The following is a 25,260-nucleotide window of genomic DNA, read 5'->3' on the forward strand; positions in this document are numbered from 1 at the left end:
ATGGAAAGAAACCTACCTTGCTAGTTTTCTCAGAAGATATTCAGACCCTATTTTCTACCCACAATGCCACTAGCATCCTTAATTTCCTCCAGGAATGGTTTCACTCATGTCTAGCATGCTAACTGGTGCAGGATTTTAACATCTTGCCTGCAGCATCTTTGAGGCCTAAAGTGCTTGTCACTGATGCCAATACAAAACTCCACAGGCTTCAACTGAGCCAGGATTTCACCCCTGGTATTTTGGATGAAACAAGATACACTTATTATGTGTACTCCATACACTTGAGAGACATCTTTAGAGCTTTATAAATGTCCATTTATGGCAAACCTTTCTAAAGGAATGCTAAGGAATGAAAAAAATTGATGGGAGAACCATTTCCCAACAAGTATGGTAAGAAGAATTTACCAGAAAGATTGCTGGTACTATAAGAATAATCTTTCTCTCACACCACAACATTTGGGCACTAATTCTGAAACGTCTCTTTCTAAATGCAACTAGAATAGCTGGTTGCAGGCTTGTCTCCTCTGGCCATCCTGATGAACCCTGACATCTGAGGATCTTCAGTCAAAGAGCCTGTTGCCATTAGAATTGGTACCCACTGTTCTATAGTGGTTAATTTTAGGACAAGAACCAAACATCCTGGAGAAATTCCAGTGTAGCTGAGGTCACCAGAACTTCAGGATACTTGTTTACCCTCAGACCAGAAATGAAACTTGACCGGATCAATGAATGAATTGAGTTCTGGCTGAGTTCCGCTGGGATATCAAAATGCAACTACAAGACTAAATGAGAACCCACTCCTCTTTAGATACCCCAGGCTGTTAACTGTAGGTGGTCCATATCCAGATGGAGACCCTGGATGAAGAAGTCTGGTTTCTTCTGCAGGTACAATGGAAATTCCTTGGCTGTCTCTATCAGGTCCAAACCAAGCCAGTGCAAGACTAAGAAAATGACCTCAGTTCTTTTTCCTCCTCTTTTCGTATCCTTTACATGAACAGTTCAGAATGGCACCAGATTCTTCTCTGCCCACAACATTGCTTCTGGAAGAAGCTTTCACTCCTAGTTATTCCGCAGTTTTGGAAAGCATGTGAACATTCATGCTTCACAGCATATGCCAACCTCTAGCAACCAGATATAAGAAAATTTCCTTTTCCTTTTCAAGCAATTATTCCAGAATTGCCCACTACAGGGTTTTTTGCACCTTCCCTGAAGCATCTGACACTGGCCCCAGTCAGATACAAACAGAATACTGGACGTGATGAACCCACTAGTCTGATCCCATAGAGTCATTCCTACGTTTTTGTTCAGACACGTCACTGACAGAGCTGTCCAAGTGAACTAAAAGGATGAATGTGCTGAGATTTTGAAAAATGGTACAGAACAATATGTAAGCTTGAGAGAACTAATGTCTTCCTTTTTCCAAAATGAGGGACCCATACTTGTCTTGTACCCAAGGTATGTTCCCCTCTCTGACAGGCTTGCTTCTGTAGTGAGTATGCAGGGATCTACAGTGAAAAGCAGGTTGTTTTTTCAGGATGTTCTATGTCCTTACCTGCCCACAAGTGAGGTCATTTTATGTGGAAATGATGCTTAATTTTGCATTGTGTCTACTGTGCAGTTCTACATACTCTGAAGGAATTTCTGGAGACACATTTTGAGAAATCCCACTCAGGCAATAACACCTGTGCATGCCACCAGCAATCCTAGTTGGCAACTGGCTATGGGGGATTGCTGTCAGAAAAATAGTGATTCAGTGAAGTTTTGGTTCTTTGACCATAATTTTACCACTATGGCAAACATTTGTAGAGCCATGCCTATTTTGACCCTGGTAAAGCAGCTCTCTGTATTGGGATCAAAAAGTTCCTCCTGATTTTGAACCATTTTCAGCACCTGGCAAATATGAGTGGGCACTGTTTGGGATTTTGTCCCTGAATGGATACAGATGCATAACTTGCAACCTGAGCCTTGCTGTAGTTACCACCAGCTGTTTTTTAAAGAATCTGGGTGCAGAGTATTGATCAAAAAGAAGAGGAACAGCTCACCCTTCTGGATGAGTAAGGATTTGTGGCTTGTGTCAGCATCACTTGCCCTCTGAGAGTCCTTATAAATATATAGCACATCTCAGACTTGGTTAGATGCTAGTAGGGCTTCTCTGTTGTGATGGGGTCAGAGGGAGCTGCTCATGAAGTGTTATACAGGAAAAAAATAGAGGGTTATAGCCTTAACACTATGGTAATTCCGCAACTCAGCTGAGGGAGAGAGGAGCTAGAAGCTAAAATGAAGTTGCTACTGCACAAAAACATAAAAGTTAGTTATAAAACATACTGGCTGGGAGAAACTGAACGGCTAACTTGTTCCCCTGGTGGAAGAAGACAATCTGGTTGCCTAAGCTGAAGGGTAGGGCTTAGACTTGGAGTCTACACCAGTGTAGACTCCTTCCAAATTCCACAGGTGGGAGGTATTACCCATTAGTGATGAATGAGGAGAGAAGCTGTGCGGCAGAAAGTTTAATATGACATACTGTACACGCATACCCATAAAAAGCACATACCAATTTGAAGCATAAAACTAAATGGAAATGGAATTCCGAGTACAACCTACAAACACACAATGGTTTAGTACTAACAACAAGACGACTAGATCAGACCAAAAACTATAAAACTAAAAATAAAACTAGCTGAATTTAAAATGCTTGAAATAATGCTTACAGTGACTCCCTACCTAATAGATTACTTTACCTTGTAATTCCAATGTAGGACACTTCTTGCTTTGTATAATTGTTGACTAAAGAAATTCCAACATCTTGTAATGATAGAACAATTTCTTGTTCTGCTAGTTCTACTTTTTCACTTTCATATGTTGCTTTAAATACACTCTCATCTTCAGTGAACAGGATAATACGTTGCAAGCCTTCAAAAAATGAAACTAAATAAAGTCTTTTTTTTTTATCCAGGGGGAGAGAGTCCATCATGTCCTACATGAGGAGAAAAAAAACCCCAAAAGTTTGCAACTCTTGTTCATTCTACTTTGACAAACAAATGTAAATTTTGTAGCAACATGGACACTGACAAATAAAAGTTATATTGGGAAGGTAGGACACTGGGGAGAGGGTAAGAATGGAAGAAAACAGGTTATATTCATAAGAAGTACATTATATGAAATTCAAAAATAGTAAAATTTTGAATCGTGAAGCGAGATCTCAATTGTGCAAGCACTCACTAAGACAAGGGGACAAATGGGAATAAAGTTCAAAATATGTATAAGTGCAAATATTATTCCCCCTATGCGAGCTATGCACATGTTGATCATTGACTAAACTAAGGCAAACACATCAGAAGTTAATATTTGTTTCTGCTTTATTAGAAACAATGAAAAGAAGAGAAAATCTATATTTACCCACTGGAGAAGCATAAAACTGAAACCAAGAGAACAGTTAGCATAAGAGAAATAAAAAGTGAACTATACATTAGTACTGTTAAGTAGAGCCTCGATAACACAAAAAATTTCTGTTCAGGTGATTAAAATAAAAAAAAATCCGTTTTCATTATATTAATGTACCAGAATGTGTAAAATATTCTTATACATTAAATTATTTCCATATCTTCAAAAAGTGAAATGGAATAATATCTTAAATTATGATTGGTTGCTCTGGATATAAAAGAGCTTTTTGGGCAACTGTCTTAGGTCTCCATAACTAAGAATCTGTCACGGTTTTTATAAGTAAGGATCTTACAGACAATCTAGTCTCCATTCTTGTACAAACTCCTATTGTTTTCAACAGGAGTTCTGCACTTAAAATTGAGTATAACATGGTTCTGTGTTTTAAATATGTGGTTTATTATTTGTCTCAGCAGTTTAAAGGATAATTCCTATAACAGACTGGTCTTAACATGCAAAAAATAAGCTGAAATTTGTAGTTTTAGAATTTTAGAACCAGGTTTCGAATTCTTGGAGAAATGTTAGAAAATAATACTATTAAATCCAAAAACTCTACTAACACAAACAGCGCTATTGTGAAATCAGGGTTTGTCTATACAGTCAGTGTGCTGCAAGCTGGGTTGTAAATCTACCTTGCACTAGTCTGTCATGCACTAACTATCCATGTGGACCTTGCTGCCACACACTAAAAATTACCCTGTTCTCATAGGCAAGTCCCCAGTATAACAAAACTAGCAATACTAAGTTACCTGAATAAAGGAAAATGGCAACACAATTGTTTCACAATTCCCATAGCACTACCCATTTATTCAGAAAACGACAACTGGCCCTTATGTCTCCAATATTGCATACTTTGAAAACCTGTGTCATTAAATTGTTTTGGTTTGTCTCTCTTTGCTTCTTTCCTTTCTTTGTCACCTGCTAAGTCTTCAACAATTGATGTTCTGGTTCTTCCCTTATGGAAAAGTCCTACAGAACTTAACAAGGATGAAGTCTCTAGGCCCTGGTCTACACCTTTTTTTTTTTTTTTTTTTTTTTTTTTTTTTTTTTAACTTAAAGGGCTCTTAAAATCGATTTCTGTACTCCTCCCCGAAGAGGGGATTAGCGCTGAAATCGACATCGCCAGGTCAGATTTGGGGTAGTGTGGGCGCAATTTGAAAGTATTGGCCTTCAGGAGCTAACCCAGAGTGCTCCATTGTGACTGTTCGGGACAGCACTTTCAACTCAGATGCACTTACACAGGAAAGACACCGGGAACTTTTGAATTTCATTTCCTGTTTGGCCGGCGTGGTAAGGTCATCAGCAGAGGTGACCATGAAGAGCTCATCAGCACAGGTGACCATGCAGTCCCAGAATCGCAAAAAAGCTCCAGCACGGACCGAACGGGAGGTACTGGATCTAACTGCTGTATGGGGAGACGAATCCGTGCTATCAGAACTCTGTTCCAAAAGACGAAATGCCAAAAATATTTGAAAAAAATCTCCAAGGGCATAAAGGACAGAGGCTAGAACAGAGACCCACAACAGTGCCAAGTAAAACTGAAGGAGCTCAGGCAAGCCTACCAAAAATCCAAAGAGGCAAACGGCCGTTCCAGGTCAGACCTCCAGACATGCCGCTTCTATGACGAGCTGCATGCAAATTCTAGATGGTGCCCCTACCACTACCCCACCCCTGTACATGGACTCCTGCAAGGGGGGAGTCTCACACAACAGGGATGAGGATTTTGGGGATGAGGAAGATGATGATGAGGAGGAGGATGAAACTGTTCTCCCCGACCGCCAGGAACTGTTTATCACCCTGGAGCCAATACCCTCCCAACCCTCCCAAGGAGGGCTCCCAGACCTTGAAGGTGGAGAAGGCACCTCTGGTGAGTGTACCTTTGTAAATATAATACAGGGTTTAAAAGCAAGCGTGTTTAATGATTAATTTGCCCTGAAGACTTGAGATGCATTCGCGGCCAGTACAGCTACTGGAAAAGTCTGTTAACGTGTCTGGGGATGGAGCGGAAATCCTCCAGGGACATCTCCATGAAGTTGTCTTGGAGGTACTCCCAAAGCCTTTGCAAAAGGTTTCTGGGGAGGGCAGCCTTATTGCCTCCTCCATGGTAGGACACGTTACCATGGCAGGCCAGTAGCACGTAGTCTGGAATCATTGCATAACAAAGCATGGCAGCTTATGATCCCGGTGTTTGCTGGCATTCAAGCAACATCCGTTCTTTATCTCTCTGTGTTATCCTCAGGAGAGTGATCTCATTCATGGTCACCTGGTTGAAATAGGGGAATTTTATTAAGGGGACATTCAGAGGTGGCCGTTCCTGCTGGGCTGTTTGCCTGTGGCTGAAAAGAAAACATCCCCGGTGTTAGCCACACGGTGGGGGGAGGGGTGAACCGATCATCCCAGAGAATTGTGTGTGTGTGTGGGGGGCGACCTTGTACCGAAAGAACATGTGCTATGTAATGTTAACAGCTCGGTTCACTGTGAAAGCGTCTACCCACTGTTCTCTAAAGTGTGTCTTCTTAAATAAGACTCTCCCCTTTTTTCCTCCCGCAGCTGCAAATGTTTCAGCTATCATCTCCGTCCCAGAAGCTAGCACAGATAAGGTGAAAAAAACACAATCACAATGAAATGTTCTCTGAGCTCATGCAGTCTTCCCACACTGAAAGAGCTCAGCAGAATGTGTGGAGGCAAGCAATGTCAGAGTCCAGGAAAGCACAAAATGAACATGAGGACAGGAGGGACATGCAACAGGAGAGGTGGCAGGATCAAGATGATAGATGGTGGCAGCGTGATGAGAGGAGGCAGGATGCAATGCTGAGGCTACTGGAGGATCAAACTGATATGCTCCAGCGTATGGTTGAGCTGCAGGAAAGGCAGCAGGAGCACAGACCGTCGCTGCAGCCCCTGTGTAACCAACCTCCCTCCTCCCCAAGTTCCATAGCCTCCTCACCCAGACGCCCAAGAACGCCGGGGGGTGGAGGGGTGCCCTCTGGGCACCCAACCACTCCACCCTAGAGGACTGTCCAAGCAACAGAAGGCTGGCATTCAAAAAGTTCTTAAGTGCAGTGTGGCCTTGTCCTTCCACCCCACCCAGTGCTTCCCTCCTCCCCAACCACTCCTAGGCTACCTTGGCAGTTATCCCCCTATTTCTGTGATGAATTAATAAAGAATGCATGAATTTGAAACAACAATGACTTTATTGCCTCTGCAAGCGGTGATCGAAGGGGGGGAGGTCTGTTGGCTTACAGGGAAGTGGAGTGAACCGGGGGGGGGGGGGGGGTTTTCGTCAAGGAGAAACAAACGGAACTTTCGCTCTGTAGTTTGGCCAGTCATGAAACTGGTTTTCAAAGCTTCTCTGATGCGCAGCGCATCCTCCTGTGCTCTTCTAACCGCCCTGGTGTCTGGCTGCATATAACCAGCGGCGAGGCAATTTGCCTCAACCTCCCACCCCACCATAAATGTTCCCCCCTTACACTCTCACAGATATTGTGGAGCACACAGCAAACAGTAATAACAATGGGAATATTGGTTTCGCTGAGGTCTAACTGAGTCAGTAAACTCCGCCAGCGCACTTTTAAACGTCCAAATGCACATTCTACCACCATTCTGCGCTTACTCAGCCTATAGTTGAACTGCTCCTGACTACTGTTCAGGGTGCCTGGGTATGGCTTCATGAGCCATGGCATTAAGGGGTAGACTGGGTCCCCAAGGATAACTATAGGCATTTCAACATCCCCAATGGTCTGGAAATTTTCTGGTCTGGAAAGTAAGTCCCTTCCTGCAGCCGTTCAAACAGCCCAGAGTTCCTGAAGATGTGAGCGTCATGTACCTTTCCCAGCCATCCCACGGTGATGTTGGTGAAACGTCCCTTGTGATCCACCAGTGCTTGCAGCACCATTGAAAAGTACGCCTTTTGGTTTATGTACTGGCTGCCAAGGTGGTCCAGTCCCAAGACAGGGATATGCGTTCTGTCTATTGCCCCACCACAGTCAGGGAATCCCATTGCAGCAAAGCCATCCACTATGACCTGCACATTTCCCAGAGTCACTACCCTTGACAGCAGCAGCTCAGTGATTGCATTGGTTACATGGATCACAGCAGCTCCCACAGTAGATTTGCCCACTCCAAATTGATTCCCGACTGACCGGTAGCTATCTGGCTTTACAAGCTTCCAGAGGGCTATCGCCACACACTTGTGAACTGTGAGGGCTGCTCTCATCTTGGTATTCCTGCGCTTCAGGGCAGGGGAAAGCAAGTCACAAAGTTCCATGAAAGTGCCCTTACGCGTGCGAAAGTTTCGCAGCCACTGGGAATCATCCCAGACCTGCAACACTATGCGGTCCCACTAGACTGTGCTTGTTTCCCGGGCCCAGAATCGGCGTTCCATGGCATGAGCCTGCCCCATTGCCACCAGGATGTCCAAATTGCCGGGGCCCGTACTTTGAGAGAAGTCTGTGTCCACGTCCTCATCAGTCTCGTCACCGCACTGCTGTCGCCTCCTCGCCTGTATTTGCAGCTTCTGGTTCTGAAGATACTGCAGGATAATGCGCGAGGTGTTTACGTTCGTAACTGCCACAATTATCTGAGCAGGCTCCATGCTTGCCTTGGTATGGCGTCTGCAGCAAAGCAGAGTTGCAGCGGAAGCGGTGGCTGATGACGGATGCCATGGGAATAGATATTTATAGAGAATGTCTAGAGGACCTGCAAGGTGGATTCATGAGAGCAGGAGAGCGGAGTTGCAGCAGAAGCGGGAGCCCATGACAGCCAACATGTAGAAATTCGCTATCGAGACAAGAGCAGCAGAGCAGAATTACAGCGGAAGCGGTCATTCGATGACGACGGTTAGCAGTCCTGCTGCTCCATCTGCTGAAAGCAGTATGGCGTCCGCACGGAAAAAAGGCGCGGAACGATTGTCTGCCGTTGCTTTCACGGAGGGAGGGGCGACTGATGACATGTACCCAAAACCACCCGCGACTATGTTTTACCCCATGAGGCATTGGGAGCTCAACCCAGAATTCCAAGGGGCAGCGGAGACTGCGGGAACCATGGGATAGCTACCCACAGTGAAATGCTCCGAAAGTCGACGCTAGCCACGGTACTGTGGACGCACTCCGCCGACTTAATGCGCTTAGTGGGGACACACACAATCAACTGTATAAAATGGCTTTCTAAAAAATCGACTTCTATAAATTCGACCTAATTTCATAGTGTAGACATACCCTAGGATACTACAAGAACAACTAAAAAAACTATTGATACTGAACTCAGTGAATCAGCGCTCCTCCGCAAAATAGAGTGGTCCAGTGGTGTCTAACAAACTTTCCTGGAATTTATTTTTAAAATAAGAACAAACTAAAAAATTCTATTGAACAACCACCATGCTAGGAGGACATTAAAGTTACACTGTAAGCAATTAAAATAAAGAAAATGTCAAAGTTAAGATTGCATGAATAAGCTTAAATGCTGCTCCTATATACTCCGAAGCACTTAAATTCAAAAGATTGCATGCTATTTTTCAAATAATACAATATGTATTATACTTTATCCTACAACCTGTAAAGTGCATCTTCAAAAGTGTGCAGGAAGAGCCTAATCTAAAGCCTACTGAAGTGAATGGGAGTCTATCAACTTCAGTAGGCTCTGAATCATGCCTTAAATGCAACAGGGTTATGCAAGACTGAATGACTTTCGTGGACTGTCTGATACCTGCAGAATAATACGCAAGTATACCACCTTCTAACAGTGTGCATCTAAGACTGTAAAAAGCAAACCCAGTTGTTTTTTTTCTATTTGTTGAGATCATGTATTTAAAGGCTATTGCAGTGCATAACACAAGGGAAAGAACTTAGGTTGGCAGGCAACCTTAATATCAACATTTCTGACTTTTGAATACTTAGCCATATAAATATAAACCACATTTTAACAGGTATTTTAATCAAGTACCAATTTTTAGAAAAATATATGTCTGTAAATAAAGTACAGCCAGCCTGCTAGTGTCTGTGCCAGAAAGCTACTTTCATAATTATGAGCATCAGAAGGACAATACTGGGGCCTAAAATTAACATACAGAAATACAATATCAACCGATAGCACTGGTAAGAGTTCTATTATGTTAAACAGTACACATACATCTTTTTGCGTTACTTCCCCATTGCACTTTCCACATTTCCATTTCAACTTTCTCGAGCCTACTGGATCAGCCCAGGTGTACAATACTGCTTTATTTGGCATAAGACAGTCTTCCATCACATTGAGAGAACTGCAAAATAATGATTAACAATATATATTCAATGATCTTTTAAACAGCAAACTCAAAATCTAACACACCAATCAAAGAATTGCAACATTTCTTACCTGTTAATTTATTCTCACTTTCATAATATCAATCTATCATTCGTGGGTTTCCTGTTTCTTGGCAATATTCCACTTGGAATACATTAATAAAGGTTTTCACTTTGTTTTTTTAAACTATAAAAGTGTGAACTTTAAGGCAATATACAGTGTGTAAATAATACATACACACACACACACACTTTAGAGGAGAGTAATTAAAGCAGTATTACATGTTTATAATTTTATGAAGTGTGGGATAGTTCAGCTTAGTGGAATTATAATTTTTAAAAATATTTTATTAACATAAATGAACTTCTCGTACAGGTATTAGTAAATCTTATCCATAGCCTATATTTGTTTCCTTTTAAAACCTCATTTGTGTTTGGTCAACCTGTGTATCTATTTTATTCAAATTCCGAAAATGGTATGAGATCTACTTGATATTAATTAGTAACATTTCCGTTCTGTTTCATAGTATCTCCACTTATTGGTTACTAATGGCAAATAAGTAACAAGAAGGCAGAAAGCAGAGCTTAGAAATCATAAAGGAAATCTAGGCTGAGTACTATCACACAAACATTTCTTGAGAAGAACAATGTATTTATAGATGGAACTACCTGGAGCACACTCTACCACAGAATTTGCTGGCTGAGGCACGAAGGTTTAGTCTGTAGTGTCTCAGTATTATGGACATCTGCAAAAACGTAGGAGCTTTACAGATCTATTCAGCCCTGACACAGCTAGGGGTATGTCCGGTGCAGTATTTTGTAATACTATCAGGAACTGGTCTTTCCCCACTATAATATACTGTTTTGTTTGTTTCTTGGGTAAAGAACTTTATCTATTATAGCTTTAAAATTGCATGGGGGATTCCTGAAAGACACCTCCACAAGCTAGAAATAATATGTTCAAATGCCACAACTTCATTCAACAAGCAACAAAAATATAAACAAACAAAAAGAAGAAGGATTCATGTAGTTTTTGCAGCAAAGGGTGCCTATAGCCACTGGGTCCTACTAACAGCTATCCTCTCTTAACTGCACACTTCCAAACAGCAAACTACAATTTTCAACACAGTCCATTAATTTTGAGTGCCTCTACTGAAACACCAAAAGGTGCCATTTTGCAGAGATGCTGAGTATTCACAGCCCTACTGACTTCAGCTAGGGTTGTGAGTGCTCACTGCCTACGAACATCAGGCCCAACATGTTGCAAGTTGTGCACCCAGAAAATGAGGTACATGAATGAGTGGCTCTGGGTGACAATTTGGTTTTACTGACTTGCCCAGCATCATGTGGCAAGTCTGTGTAAAGCCAGGGTAGAACCCAGTTCTCCTTGGTTGCAGGTAAGTGTCCTATTCACACCACCATCTCTTTTTTCTTCTTCTTCTTGTAGCCCTATGCCTCATGGACAACACAACACTACTTCATTAACAATCCATCCCATCCAACAACAGGACACCATCTATGTTACGCACCTCAAGTACATCTCCACCTCATGAAACATGCTGAATATTTTGGGATTTTTTAATCTCATTTTTCACAGCTCTTTGAGAGACAGTACACAGCACTAGAGAAAACTTGCTGTTATATATATACGTACAGTGCACAAATTGCATGTTCTTGCTCTCACACACACAATTATATATGTGCACACGCACATATTTGTGACCCTGTAACCCATACACTGTAAGCATATATGCACATGTAAGTTTATATATACAGTCTGCACCTCTATGCTATGGAGAGTTTTATAACAACATTACATACGTACCTCTGCCCATACTCAATCATCTCCTCCTTGGTATGATTAATTAACAGGAATGGAGCTGCACCATCATGGTAATCTGATAAAGTAATTACTGTAGAATGTTCGGTCAGGTTAACATCCACTATAATGCCACCAAGCTATCAGATATGAAATAAGAGTAAGTATCTGTGGTGTGATAAACCTTACGTATAAAATACCATTTACTTTTTACAATATAAAAAAGTTTATCCCCATAAGCTAAACCACAAACATCTGTTTTAATCTACTTTTATTATATTTTCCGATCATATATGGAAAGTCAGGAAAGAGAGGCTGCATTTAGTGTTCCAAGACTACACAGGCATTCTACACCCTCAAATAATTAAATTATTTGCTGGTAGAGCAATCCTTTCCTGGATCATTTAAACACTAGGGCATGTTTGACGAGTTTGTACATTCTGACCTCAACAATATGCTTTTGTTAAGGCCATGCCTAACCTTCTCCCCCTCAAAGCTGGAGAACACCACCCTACAGCAATCTGTTTAGGCAGAGATAAGATTGACTCTACCAGACAAACTAACTAGTGGTAAACAAACATATATCCTTAAGCCTGTGAACACAGCTCTTGTAATACTTAATTTCATTTGACTCTGTTGTGCAACCTCAAGATAATAAAACATGCACTGTAGGAAGTTCAAAATATATAAAGTTTAAAAAGCCACCATAACAATCAGTAATGTCCCCCCACATACAAAATGAAAAAGGAATGGATAGATCTACAAATAGGGCAACTGACTACAACTGCTGTTATAAACTGGCTACTTCTAACATTTTATATATTTTCAATTAACATAAGCCAGTGCTAAACTGAAATGTAGCCTGTCCCCAAAAGATCACTTTTAATATTGGAAATTAATTTAGAAGCGTATGGGCCTTTATTTTCCACTTATCTCTAACTGTATTCATGTTTCCTAAAGCCACTGTACTGAGTTTAAAATTTTTAGCTGTATGTGAAAAAAGTTCTTCAAATAAATATTCAGTAATAAGAATCAAACCCACTCTTAATCATTAACTGTAGTACAGGTAGCAGTCCTGCAGCACACCCTGAGTTCTATAACTTTTCCATTCAGATACAGTAAACAAAGTGGTAAAAGTTATAGTTAATTTTACAGGATCCTAACAATGTACTGTACACTGTGGTCTAGATCCTCAGCTCAGATATATGAGCATAGCTCCACTGACTTAAACGGTGCTCCTTGCCTTTTACATCAACTGAATATCTAGCTTACAATCCTTCTTCCTCCACCTTCACCTGACATCAAGATAACAAAGTCACTCACACCTGGGCCAAAAGTGAACTGGTAAATTGCAAAAATGCAGACATATAAAATTTAGAGTCTTACCTACCTGCTTTCAGTTAGCAAGTGAAAACTTTAACATGAGAGATAATTAAAGGAATAAACTCTAGCAGCAAATACAATAGGCCTGACTCTGATTTCATTTAAATAGGATTTAATTTATAAATCAGGAGTAACTCCACTGAAGTCAATACAGTTCTACCAGTGTAAAACTAATGCAAATGAGACAGGCATGAAGCCCAGTCAATATTCAAAATAGCCAACGTTTCAATTTTGACAGGTTCTTTTTTTTATATGAAGGTTTTATATATATTTGGAATACCCCACTGTTTTTGGAAGGGGAGAAGAGTTTCGTATGGGAGGAAGTAGAGTACAGATTTATGTTGTCTTCTATAATTCCATAAAAAAATCACTTACCTTATTGTCCAAATACAGCAATGTACAGTTTTCTTGCTTATTAAAACAGATCATCTTGGGGGGAATGTTGGAATTTTCAACTCTAATCAGCAGTTTATTTGAATCTTTTTCAGGCCAAAAGGGAATGCACTAGAATAAAATAATCAATTTTATATTCAAATGAATACAAATCATAATGGAAAACTACTATGCAGCCGTCATATGGCACTTTTCTTATTTCTGTAATTTATATTACAGCATCAAGGAGCCCCAGTCAAGGACCAAGACCCCATTGTGCTAGATGCTGTACAAGCACAGGTCAAAAGGCAGTCCCTGCCCCAAGGAGTTTACAATGCAAGTACCACACAAGAGACAGCTGATGGATACGGACAGACCAATGGGGGAATACAAGGAAACAATGAGACAATATCGGTCGACGTGATAGGCTGTAGTCTCAGCCCCCTACAGTACTCGGCTGCAATAAAAAAAATTGATTTTTCAAAACACTTTCATCTTAACTGCTGTAAAATGAATATGGAGCTCTGTTAGGATTTTCTAAATGTTACCTAATCTAAAAAGGATAAACTGAGAGGAACCCAGAACATTTATACTAGAGCAAGGGAGTGGAAATTAGGAGGGGTCAGGAACTAATGGTAAAAAAGGAAAGGAGGCCAATGCATATAGCATTTCAAAAGAGAACAGCACCTGTAATGGAAAACAGAATTAAAATTTAGAGTATATTAAGAAAGCTCTGGCTTTTAACCATCAATTTCCTGTTTCGTCCATTTAACATGTATGGGGTCAGGTATTTCTTTCTCCTTGTTGCTGAGGAGGTCCCAGCTATATATTCTTGAAAGCTGGTGCATAGGTGTGACATCTAAATTCTGATGGACTGGTTATGCCTTATCAGTATGCAAAAGACATATTCTAATTTAAGAACTTCGGTATCTCTTTTACCAAAAATTATGAATTATCAGCTTCAACAGTGACATTCAATGACAAAAATCTCACTTTAGTATAGCGGTAAAACCTATTATATGTTCAAATCTCTAAATAAGCAAATTAAGTCAGGTATCAGTATGTTAGTGAATTTTTATACTTACCTTTCCTGTTGAAGGACTGTGTAATTAAATCCAACCCTGCACATTGTTCTTTATTAGCAATGTCTCGCCCACTGTCTTTTTTAATATTTTCCAATTTTATATAGTGTATAATAAGGCCACTTAAAATTAGACTTGCTTTTTCCTTAAGTATGTACAGCATGTTTTGTTACCAGTGTAATTAATTCCTTTCTTTCACTGTCTGTCAAACAGTCAACTGAAATTTTTTTGGTCATTTGTTGAAGTTGCAATTCATTATTATTATTTATATTTCAGTAATACATAAAGGTCCCAAGATCACAGCCCCATTGTACTAGATACTACAATCACATAAGAGAGACAAAGAGCTTATTTTCAAATAGAAAATACAGGCAAAGAGGGAGAGGGGAAAGAGAGGCACTGAAAGGTATAATGACTTGACCGGGATCTTACAGAAGGTCACTGACAAAGCTGGGAATAGTAGTGAGGTCTCGAGTCCCGTGCACATTTAGACTTTTAAAAAGCATACCTTTAAAATTTACGGTGAGTTTAGTTCTTATAGAAGGAGAGACCGAACAAGAGCCAGGGATTGTTTGGACAGATATTAAACAAGCTTGCCCAGAAAACGCTTCCTCTTTGAATACATACCTGCAACATCTGATATCTCAGTAATGTGCCTCTCAAAAGGAAAATAATATGAACTGTAGTACTAGGATGAGACCCTACAACAATCTGACATTTTGTGTGACCCTACAACAATCTGAACTCAAATTTCCAACAGTCAAGGGCTAGTTCACTAACTTACCATGCCATCAAGTTCCTTCTCCCATAGATTCTCAGACCCCAGGAAGCAGGAAGACAAGAAAAAAAATTAGTTAAATAGCAAGACTGACTTGGTTATTCAAGTCAAAAAGGTATGCTACAGACAATGGAAATTCATACTCATGAAGCAAACAAAAAGAAAAACTACGAAAGGTAAAATGTAAAGATGGAAAGGTAAACTATAAAATGGAAATTAGGAAAGCTAAGAGGAAATCTGAAGATTAAATAGCCCAAAACAAAGAAGCTGATAGACAGTTGTTTCATACATCAGAAGCAGGAAAATTGCAAAATGGAGTAATGATGGCAATTAAGGATAAGGAAGACTTGGAGAAAAACTAAGCAAATTTTTTTTTTTTGCGCTTGTCTTAGCCACAGAGCATGCTGAGGTCAAGCTTATGCCAAAACTCCTCTTTACATGATAATAAATGTGACAGTGTGGGATATGACTGTGTCAAACTGCAATCTTCATTTTGTACAAGGAACTCCATTTTCTTCTATGTTCTGAAGGCATGTCTAACTTTGCCATTGTGATGTACTGAATCCATCCATCCCATCACAGAGCAATGTGGGGCCATCAACTTGGATTGTATTTCAACTGCTGGCCTAATCCCAGCAGCACACTGGATTTTCTACCCAGGGGCACCAGCATGTCTAGGGAATCTGCAGCTTCTCAGCCTGAGCACACAGTGAAAGGGAGAGAGACTGTTTAAGAGGGGGTAACTTCTGTGAGACGGGAGGTCATTCATCACCACATTTAAGAAGAACTGGCTGGAGACAGAGAAGGCAGGACAAACTCTGCCCACCCTGAAATGCTGACAGAACCTGAGAATCAATGAAGGGGTGAGTTCTGACTGTGGTGGAGAGGGAGAGTGTCTCAGGACTTTTATTTTTCAAGTATCTCTAACTCCAGTGCTTTTTAACAATAAAGCGACTGGTTAAGAAATTCCTTTGTTAAACCTATGTTCCTTGCTTGCCTGCCATGTTGTCTCTAAATTAGAAGACAGAGTGCCCACAACTAGGTGGGAAATACTTTGGAAGCATGTGTAAGCAACTGGGGGCTCAGGAAGTCAGAGGCAGTGGTTTAATGAACTCGAGCAACTGGACTGCAGAGTCCCACATCCCAAAGAAGAGGTCAGACAAGAAGTCTGTGCCTGTGAACGCACCCTAGAAACCCAGAGCTAGAAGCATGTGGAGTCCAGAGATTGGGTCCACTTACAGACTGGTGACCATCCAGAGGGGGACCGGGCCAAGCTGTGACAAAGAAAATGAGGCATTGTCAGAGCAAAGGTGTCAAAAGAGGAAGAGCTGGCAAAAATGGGTAGGTTCGAGAGCAACAAGTGAGCTCAGGACTAGGTAGTAAATACCCAAGACATTGGAGGAACTTGAGAATGAAGTGGCTGAGCTGCTACCAATTTTGACATTTTTTCATGAAAATTGAAGCTTACTTACCTGTAACTAGGGTTCTTCAACATGGACTCTGCATACTCCCACTCTTGGGATGCTTCCACCAGTGCAACTTGAACAGAACCTTAACTACCATTGCACATTTGGAACACTCACATGCCGCTCCTCTCAGTATTTGTGAATATTTGGAGGACGAGGGCACAAAAGGGGGCATTATGTTCCGGCTGCCTCAGTTCCTTCCCCTGTGACCCCAGGTCCTTTGTTAAGTATGACCCCAAGGAAGCGGGAAAGGATGGAGAGGAATATGCATATGCCGTCCAGCTTGGAGAACTCTGGCAACAGGTGAGTAACCTTCATTTCCTTTCTGTGTGCCCTCTGCATATTCCTACCTGGGATAGATTGCTTAGCAGTATACTAATCCTTGTAAGGTGCACCATGGAGTCACAATTGAATAAGGACTTGAAAAGTGCTTCACCAAACTCTGCATCTCAGCTAGACACCAAGTCTAGAACATAGTTTGTGGTAAAAGTATGAATAAGGCTCCACATAGCTATCCTGCAACTTCCTACAAGTTTTTAGTAAAAGTCATAAAGGCTACTTTCACTTTAGCAGAATGTGCTAAAACCCCTTTGTGGAGCAGAACAGATGCTGACATACACTTCTTGTATACAATGTTTAACCCATTTAGATAAAATTTGAGTAGTGATAGTTTGACCCATCTGTGTAAGAGATGAACAGGTTGGGAATTGGTCTAAAATGTTTATTTCTGTCCAAATAGTATACTAAAGCTCTTTTAACATCCAGAGTGTGTAGTCTAGGCTTCTTTTCATGACTAAGAAGTTTAGAAAAAAAATCAGTAAATTACTTGCTTGATTTATATGAACCTCAGAAATCACCTTAAGTAAAAACCTAGAGTGGGGACATAGCAGTAGTTGTCCTAATGAAAGACAGGAAGTGGTGGCCCAGCCATCAATTCTTGAAGTTCACTTTTTCTCCTCGCTGAAGTAATAACTATTATAGAAGCTGTTTTAATGGATAAATGGCAAAATTTATATTCCCCCATAGGTTCAAAAGGGTGTTGCATGAGATGAGCAAGTACTATACTTAGATCTCAAGATGAGACAGCATCTCAAACTGGTAGATATAAATTAAGTCCTTTTAGAAATCTTTTAACCAGATAACAAACATACACAGATTTATTATCCATAGGAACAAGATGTACTGAAACTGCGAAGAGATGGACCCGAACAAAAGACAGCAAGAGACTAGACATTTGAAGATGTAGCAAATACTCTAAAATATACCGAATAGGTGCTGTATAAGGATCTATATTAGCAAATCTGTGTTATATCCAATAGCAACTACTTTCTTGATGATGCTGTGACTAGCCAATTGTCTAGATAAGGAGAGACGAAAATCCCTTGCTTTCTCAGATATGTAGCCACTATGGAAGGACACTGTTTGAAAACACTTGGTACAGCAGAAAGACAAAAGGGAAGGAACTTGTAGTGGAGGTGGTCCTTTCTTAAATAAAATGCAGGCATTTCTGATGGATGGGCTATTGAAGTATGAAAATACATATCCTTTAGATTAAGAGCAGTAAACCAGTTCTGTATAGAAAGGAAGGAAATTATGAAATTACAAACACGCAGAACCAAAATCTTCAATAAAATACATTTAGCGTCCTGATATATAATATGGAACAAAGACTTCCCCACCCTGTTTTAAAATAAGGAAGTATCTTGAATAAAAGCCCTTTCCTCTGTACTTATATGCAGCACCTCCTCTATAGCTCCTGCTTTTTAGAAGGAAGAGAACCTCGACTCTCAGCAGGCTCTCATGTGACAGGGTTTTGAATTTGATAAAGTATCTGCTGAAAATAATTTCTAGATTTCTCCTGTCTGATGTTATAGACTGCCATTGGCGGTAGAATTGGGACGGGTGGTCTCCAAATGAGGTAGGGCAGGTACTGGATACGATTGATGTGCAGGTCCTCTGTCCTCATGTAAAAAAAGACTGAGGTTGAGTTCCAGAAGATGGTGTTACCAATAGTAAACCTTTACTGCAGGGCTTAAAAGGTTTCTCTTTCTATTTCTGTATCCCCTAGATCCTTTACTGCAGTACCCTATCTAAGCAGTAACTCCACATGTTGTATTTGTGCATTTGATTTTTCCTTCCTAAGTGTAGTACTTTGCACTCATTTTTATTGAATTTCATCTGGTTGATTTCAGACCAATTCGCCAATTTGTCGAGGTTACTTTGAATTCTAATTCTGTGCTCCAAAGTCCTTACTGCCCCTCCCAGCTTGGTGTCATCCACAGATGTTGTAAGCATACTCTCCACTGCATCATCCAAGTCATTAATGAAAATAATGAACAGCACTGGACTCACTGGTTGTCCAGATACCAAAGTGAGGCTTTCTAGATCTCAGGATCATCCCTAAGAACATTTTTTTAAAAAGGTACATTTGTTGCCCTTCCGTTCTCCAGTATAGTAACAGATTTTTCACTGAATGGCCTCTGTATGTTCCGACTCCTGGGACACTCTGACTGGTGCAGGTTGGACAACAGCAGTGCCCATTGGAGTTTTCATGCACCTCTCCTGCCCTCCCTTCACTGGTTGCATTTGCATCATTCAGATTTGCATCTAGACATGGAACCAAATTAGATCCTTTATCAGAAGGAAAGATACTATTCTACACAAGGATTTGGGACAGGATCTGTATCACCCATGATTTTACCCATTTGATCTAAATATAGGCTTTTGTGTTGATTGGCAAACTCCATCCTCGGATCGCTACATGGATCCAGGAAGGATTTCAGTCTTTGGATCTGAAGAGCATGGATCCAATTGTACAATAGAGAGAGAGAGAGAGACAGGTTTCCTATGATTTTGCAGGATGCTTTATCAGACGAGGAAAAGCAAACAGAACAGCTGCAGGAGTGTTGAACCTGGACTCTGGAGACATAACATATCCAGAAGAAAGTGTTCAGGATGTCATAAGCTTCATCATCTTCAGAAGATGCTGTATTATACTATGAATTAGACAGAATGGCTAGAATGACAAAAACATTTAATATTTTTCAGTGTCCATAGAGAAAGATGGTACACACTATATTTGATATATTAGTGGTGTCTGCAAGACAGAGGATTACACTTTCTTTATTAGATGGACTTTGTCAAGCAACAAATTGTATATGAGACAGCAATGTGATGCAGTAGTGAAAAAAGCTAATATTCTGGGATGTATTAACAGGAGTGCTGTATGTAAGACATGGGACATAATTATCCGACACTACTCAGCATTGGTGAGGCTTCAGTTGGAGTACTGTGCCCAGTTTTGGATGCCACACTTTAAGAAAGATGTGGACCAACTGGGGAGAGTCCAAAGGAGAGCAAAAAAAAAATGATAAAAGGTTTAGATAACATGAGTTATGAGGAAAGGTTAAAAAAATTGGGTATGTTTAGTTTTGAGAAAAGATGACAGGGAGGACCGGATAATAGATCTTCAAATATGTTAAGAGCTGTTTTATAGAGGAAGGTGATCAATTGTTGTCCACGTCCACTGAATAACCAGCTTAACTTACAGCAAGGAAGAGATAGGTTAGATGCTAGGAAAAACTTTCGAACTGTAGGAATAGTTAAGCAACGGAATAGGTTACCAAGGGAAACTGCGGAATCCCCATCACTGGAAGTTTTTAAGAACAGGATGGACAAACACCTGTCAAGGGAGGATCTAGGTATATTTGGTCCTGCCTCAGGATTGACTAGATGACGACTCAAGGTCCATTCCAACCCTGTGTTTCTCTGATACTTGATAAAAATACAATTATAGAACACCCTGGTGAGCACAATATGATGTGGCCAAGCCAGTAATATCATCAAGGAAAAATGTACTTCTGTAATCTTTTAGAATTTTGTGGCATGTCAACAAACAACCTATGAATGAGAGCCACTTTATCTGGACTTTCAAAGAGTCTTTGACATGGTCCCTCAAACTGGAAACAAGGTAGACATTGGGCAAGAATACGTAAGTATAATCAGGCATCAGAAAATGGCTAAGAGAAAACACGGAGTCGGACTAAATGGTCAATTTTCAATATGGCAAAAAGATTAACAGTGGCATGCTCAAAGGTTCCCCAGGATTGGTGTCATTAAATATATTTATTAATGTTCTATTACAAGGGATGATCAATGAGGTGGCAAAATTTTCAGATGTACAAAATCATTTAGCTTAATCAAAACTAAAAACTTTGAGGAACTTCAGAATGACTTGAGAAAGTTGAGTGAATGGCTAGAACAATGGCTGATGAAAGTAACTAACTACTCAGGAAAGAAATGTAGCTCAACAAAAATCTCTTCTCAATGTTCAGCAGCAGCAGCAAAAAAAGCAAACAAAACATTATCGTTCACAAGGAATGGGATGTAAAATGAACATAAAGTATTACAGTGCCATTAAATAAATCAATGGTATGCCTTTACACCTGGCACACTGTGTTCAGTTCTAGTTTCTCTTTCTCAAAAAGAAACAGACATAGTGAAAATGACAAAAGCCTTGAAACTCTTGTATTGGTGACTGTTTTCACAGAGGAAGCCTCTGAATGTGATCCCCTTGTCAATTAAAAACACTCTTTTAAAATATTTAACACTATTATAAGTGCTGGAGGTGAAGCCGGGTTTGGGAGAGGAAGCTGACAGGTCGCAATCCCCCCGTGCAATTACTGCACGACCCCCCCGAGGGGTCACGACCCCCAGTTTGAGAACCCCTTATTTGAAAAGACTGGCACTGTTGAGTTTAGGGAGATGAGAATAAGAGAGGATATGTTACACATGTATACAAAATAATAATATACAGAATAATGAATTCTGAAGAAACACAAAAAGATAAATAAACCTATTTATTCTCTCATGACAACAACAAGGGGACATTCAATGAAACGAAAGGCAGCAAATTTAAAACTAACAGAAAATATCTTTCACACAATCATCGGATCACAGAACCTGAGAGGTCATCTAGACCAGTCCCCCTGCACTCATGGCATGACTAAGTATTGTCTAGACAATCCCTCAGAAGTGTTTGTCTAACCTGCTGTTAAAAATCTCCAGTAATGGAGATTCCACAACCTCCCTAGGCAATTTATTCCAGTGCTTAACCACCCTGACAGTTAGGAAGTTTTTCTTAATGTCCAACCCTAAACCTCCTTTGCTGCAATTTAAGCCCATTGCTTCTTGTACTATCCTCGGAGGTTAAGACAAACAGTTTTTCTTCATCCTCCTCATAACAACCTTTTACATACTTGAAAAAACTGTTATGTCGCCTCTCAGTCTTCTCTTTTCCACACTGACAAACCCGACAAACCCAATTTTTTCCATGTATAATTACCCCATGTAACTTACTGTCACTAGATGTCACTGATGGAAGAGCTTAGTATTCATAAAAGGACATTTGTACAGATAATGAGGAAAAATTAACTGTTACATTAGACAGGAGTTTTAAAAAACTTAGAATGGAAATACACCATCATACTTCAAGGCAAAAGCCAATCTTTAATTGATGGAAGTCAGGAATTTTTCTTCCTTTTGAGCAACCTCCTTTGAGGCATCTGGTTCTGGTCACTGCCAGGAAAAGGTTACTTAAAAAGATGGACCTCCAGCTTGATCCAGTGTGGCATTTCCTATGTTGTGTATGAGGAATGGTGATTTAACAATTTTATATTCAATTGTATTTTTTCTTCCATAATCATTAAGTATAAACTCTACATTTAACAATAGTGACTACTAAAAGTAGAACAGTAAGATATGGTTTCTATTCATTTATAGCCAGATTCTGATACTCTTATTTAAGTAAAACCTTACTCTGCAAGCAATTCTTTGAAATTAGTAGGACTACTCACAGAGGCTACATTATCACTATATGATCTGCCATGGGCTAGGGGCAATACATTACCATGTTGGTCCTAGAGCAATCCATAAGAAAACGTGACTCCTGGTCTTCTGCTGCTTTGCAAAGGGAGTAAACTGCACAGTGCCCAACATGTCAGCACAACTATACCACCACATACTATGGGAGGAACAGAAAAAAGGCTGCACCCACTCCCCACCCACCTCTGTAGGGGACAGGGGGAGAATGTAGTGATTCTGTGGAGCCTGCTTCTCCTCAAGTGCTGCTACCTGTGATGCAAGTAGGAAGTGCCTTAAGCCTCCCACCAATCTTGCACTGCCATGCAAGGTAGGCTACAATTTAGTTTAGAGTAAGGTACTATTCAGTGTAAGTAAGGGTACCAGAATCAGGCCCTCCGATTTCTGGTAACGAAACAGTATCGCATATGAAATATTAAGACAATCTTTGTGTGAAAAATGAAAAGTCAAAATTTCCGGAGAAACTCAAGAAATTATGTACAATTCAAATATTATGGATTTGATTTTTAAAAATCTACCTGATGAAAAGTGATAGGAATCCATTTTTCCTTGCCTTCTTCAGCTACCTCTAAAGTATATTTACTTCTGTTTGTGATCATAAAAAAGGGGGTGAAAGTGACGATTCTTGTAATATTAAAACTGCTGTTATCTATGGTAACACCAACCTGTGAATGAAGGAAATTGTTGAAAATTTGTTAGTCTCACTTAATTTTTTATATTTTTTAACATATAGAAGTTTGATAGACACATATTATACTCACTTGGTACTCCTTTTTGTGACTCTTACATTTAACAGAACCATGACTACCAACAGTATCAAGAGAAAACTGATCAGACAGTTCACTGTCAGTCACCATAAGCTGCACCTATAAAAAGTAAATTCATTTTTGTTAAGAGTATGAAAACTAATGGAAAACATTTAAAATAGTCAAATCGACAAACAACCGTTTTCTGATCCTCTCTGTTATCCTTACCTTCTTTCTACCATCATTTCTTTTAAACACACACACACACACACACTCATTCTTGTGCTATTGTATTAATAATATGGTTGTCTCAACAAGGTGATTTAAAGGTGATTAAAATTCTTATTTAACTATTACGACATTAACCAGTAAATTGCAGCTTTATGTGAACTTATCACCAGCTTACTCCCACTGTAACAACCACTACTAAAAATACGTTAACCTTTTAAGCAACATCATTATGCCGCTTTACTTTAAGCATTTGCTAAAGCTTTGCCCTGAGTAGGGATATGCCCTGATTTGGGGTCTGAAAGGTTAAGTAAAACTCATTTTAACGATTTCCCATATTCCCCTTTCCTCTGACTATATATGTTAAAACTGTTTGATAGTTCTTAGTATTAAACGTGATGTTAACTGTCCTTTTATTTTGGCGAAAAAGAAAAAGTCAGTTTAAATGGTCTTGAGTAGTAGTTTAGACCCATCTTATTTCTTTAAAAAACCCTAAAAGCACAAAGGGAGAAAGAAAAAAAAATAGTAAAACCAGAAAATGTCTTCTATCTCCCATACTTCCTCACTTTCAACCTAGTTCCTGGGAAATTACATTCATACACCATTATCTTAACAGGCATTCCAAGACACAATAAACTTCTACTAGGATCAGACTGCTTGCTTTTTCGTCACAGGCTCATACCAGTGTTGTAAAAGGCAGATTTGTCTTGGTTGACTAAATCGGATAGAAGGAGAAAGAGGAAGACAAAAAAAGGAGAAATAAGGAGAGACAAAGGCAAAAACTACAGATTAACCTCAAAGGTTTGCTGAGCATTTAGTTGAGGCAGATGGAAGTGGTAATGCCATGTGGTTCTCTTTCTCTCTCTGGCCTGTTCTAATCATGGCCTAATCATTTCAATGATGCGTTCCATGCTTAAGCAAGTTGCTAAGTAATCCCTCCAAAAAAAAAAAAAAAAAAAAAACCCAACATGCAAAAAAATGGCGTCAACCTCATCCCATTATCACCACGCAATAAAAACACATTGCCTTCCATTTCTAGAATCCATTAATTCCTTGTTACACCCATCTTTGACCTCACTAGTAGCCTTAGAAGCCTAAACACAGTTTTTCAGTTTGCACATATTGAGTTTGTACCAGTGTCTTGCTCTCCAACTTTTGCTTCTTTTTTCAACCAAGTTGATACAGGCTGAGTTGTTTTTTTTTTTATCATCTTTCACCCACTTTGGACCATTTAGAATCTAGACCTTTACACAGCATGTCTTATCTTCAGTTAGACCTGGATCTCCAAGGAGATCTGCGTGGGTAAATGATTGTGCTCATAGAGATCAGCTTGTTGGATGAGGGCCTTAAGACTGAAAGTTGTTTGAGGCAGAGACCATGCCTTTCTATATGTTTGCATATATAGCACCTAGCATAACGGGACTCCTTATTTCTGATTCGGGCATCTGGGCACTCCCATTATTAAAGTAATAAATACCATTTACCAATGGTTGTTTTCTTAATTTAATATCCAAGAGACACAGTTAGGGACAAATCATATAAAGTACTGATCTCCTTCAGTTTTCATTGTCAGTGGAAACTGCAAGTGCTCAAAGTGAGATCTGGCTCCTATGTCCTACTGCAAGAATACAGAAATACCTGCAATATCACCTGTACCATGGCGGCAATTGTTGGTGAACGTGCCCCCTTTTTTTTTTTTTTTTTTTTTAAATGGTGACCATTGTAATACATCACACCTTAAAGGATTTTTCAGTTCTTATTTTACTGCTTCACTTACAAGCCAAAAATAG

The 25,260-nt window shown here is 39.9% G+C and overlaps 1 protein-coding gene across 3 annotated transcripts in view; it reads right to left on the reverse strand.

Moving 5' to 3' along the window:
• Positions 1-25,260, reverse strand: part of VPS13A (vacuolar protein sorting 13 homolog A) — a 265,264-nt gene that overhangs the window by 65,971 nt on the left and 174,033 nt on the right. For 2 of the 3 annotated variants that reach the window (XM_043547506.1, XM_043547507.1), the window contains exons 49-55: positions 23,258-23,362; positions 23,015-23,161; positions 15,157-15,195; positions 13,294-13,422; positions 11,542-11,675; positions 9,565-9,694; positions 2,739-2,974 (exon numbers count right to left, since the gene is read on the reverse strand). In XM_043547506.1, coding sequence (XP_043403441.1) covers positions 2,739-2,974; positions 9,565-9,694; positions 11,542-11,675; positions 13,294-13,422; positions 15,157-15,195; positions 23,015-23,161; positions 23,258-23,362 — 920 coding nt within the window. The remainder of the gene's footprint in view (positions 1-2,738; positions 2,975-9,564; positions 9,695-11,541; positions 11,676-13,293; positions 13,423-15,156; positions 15,196-23,014; positions 23,162-23,257; positions 23,363-25,260) is intronic. The other variant, XM_027827923.3, reaches the window with a different exon arrangement.

This window comes from Chelonia mydas, chromosome 5, assembly GCF_015237465.2.
Source record: "Chelonia mydas isolate rCheMyd1 chromosome 5, rCheMyd1.pri.v2, whole genome shotgun sequence".
NCBI classification, from domain to species: domain Eukaryota; kingdom Metazoa; phylum Chordata; order Testudines; family Cheloniidae; genus Chelonia; species Chelonia mydas.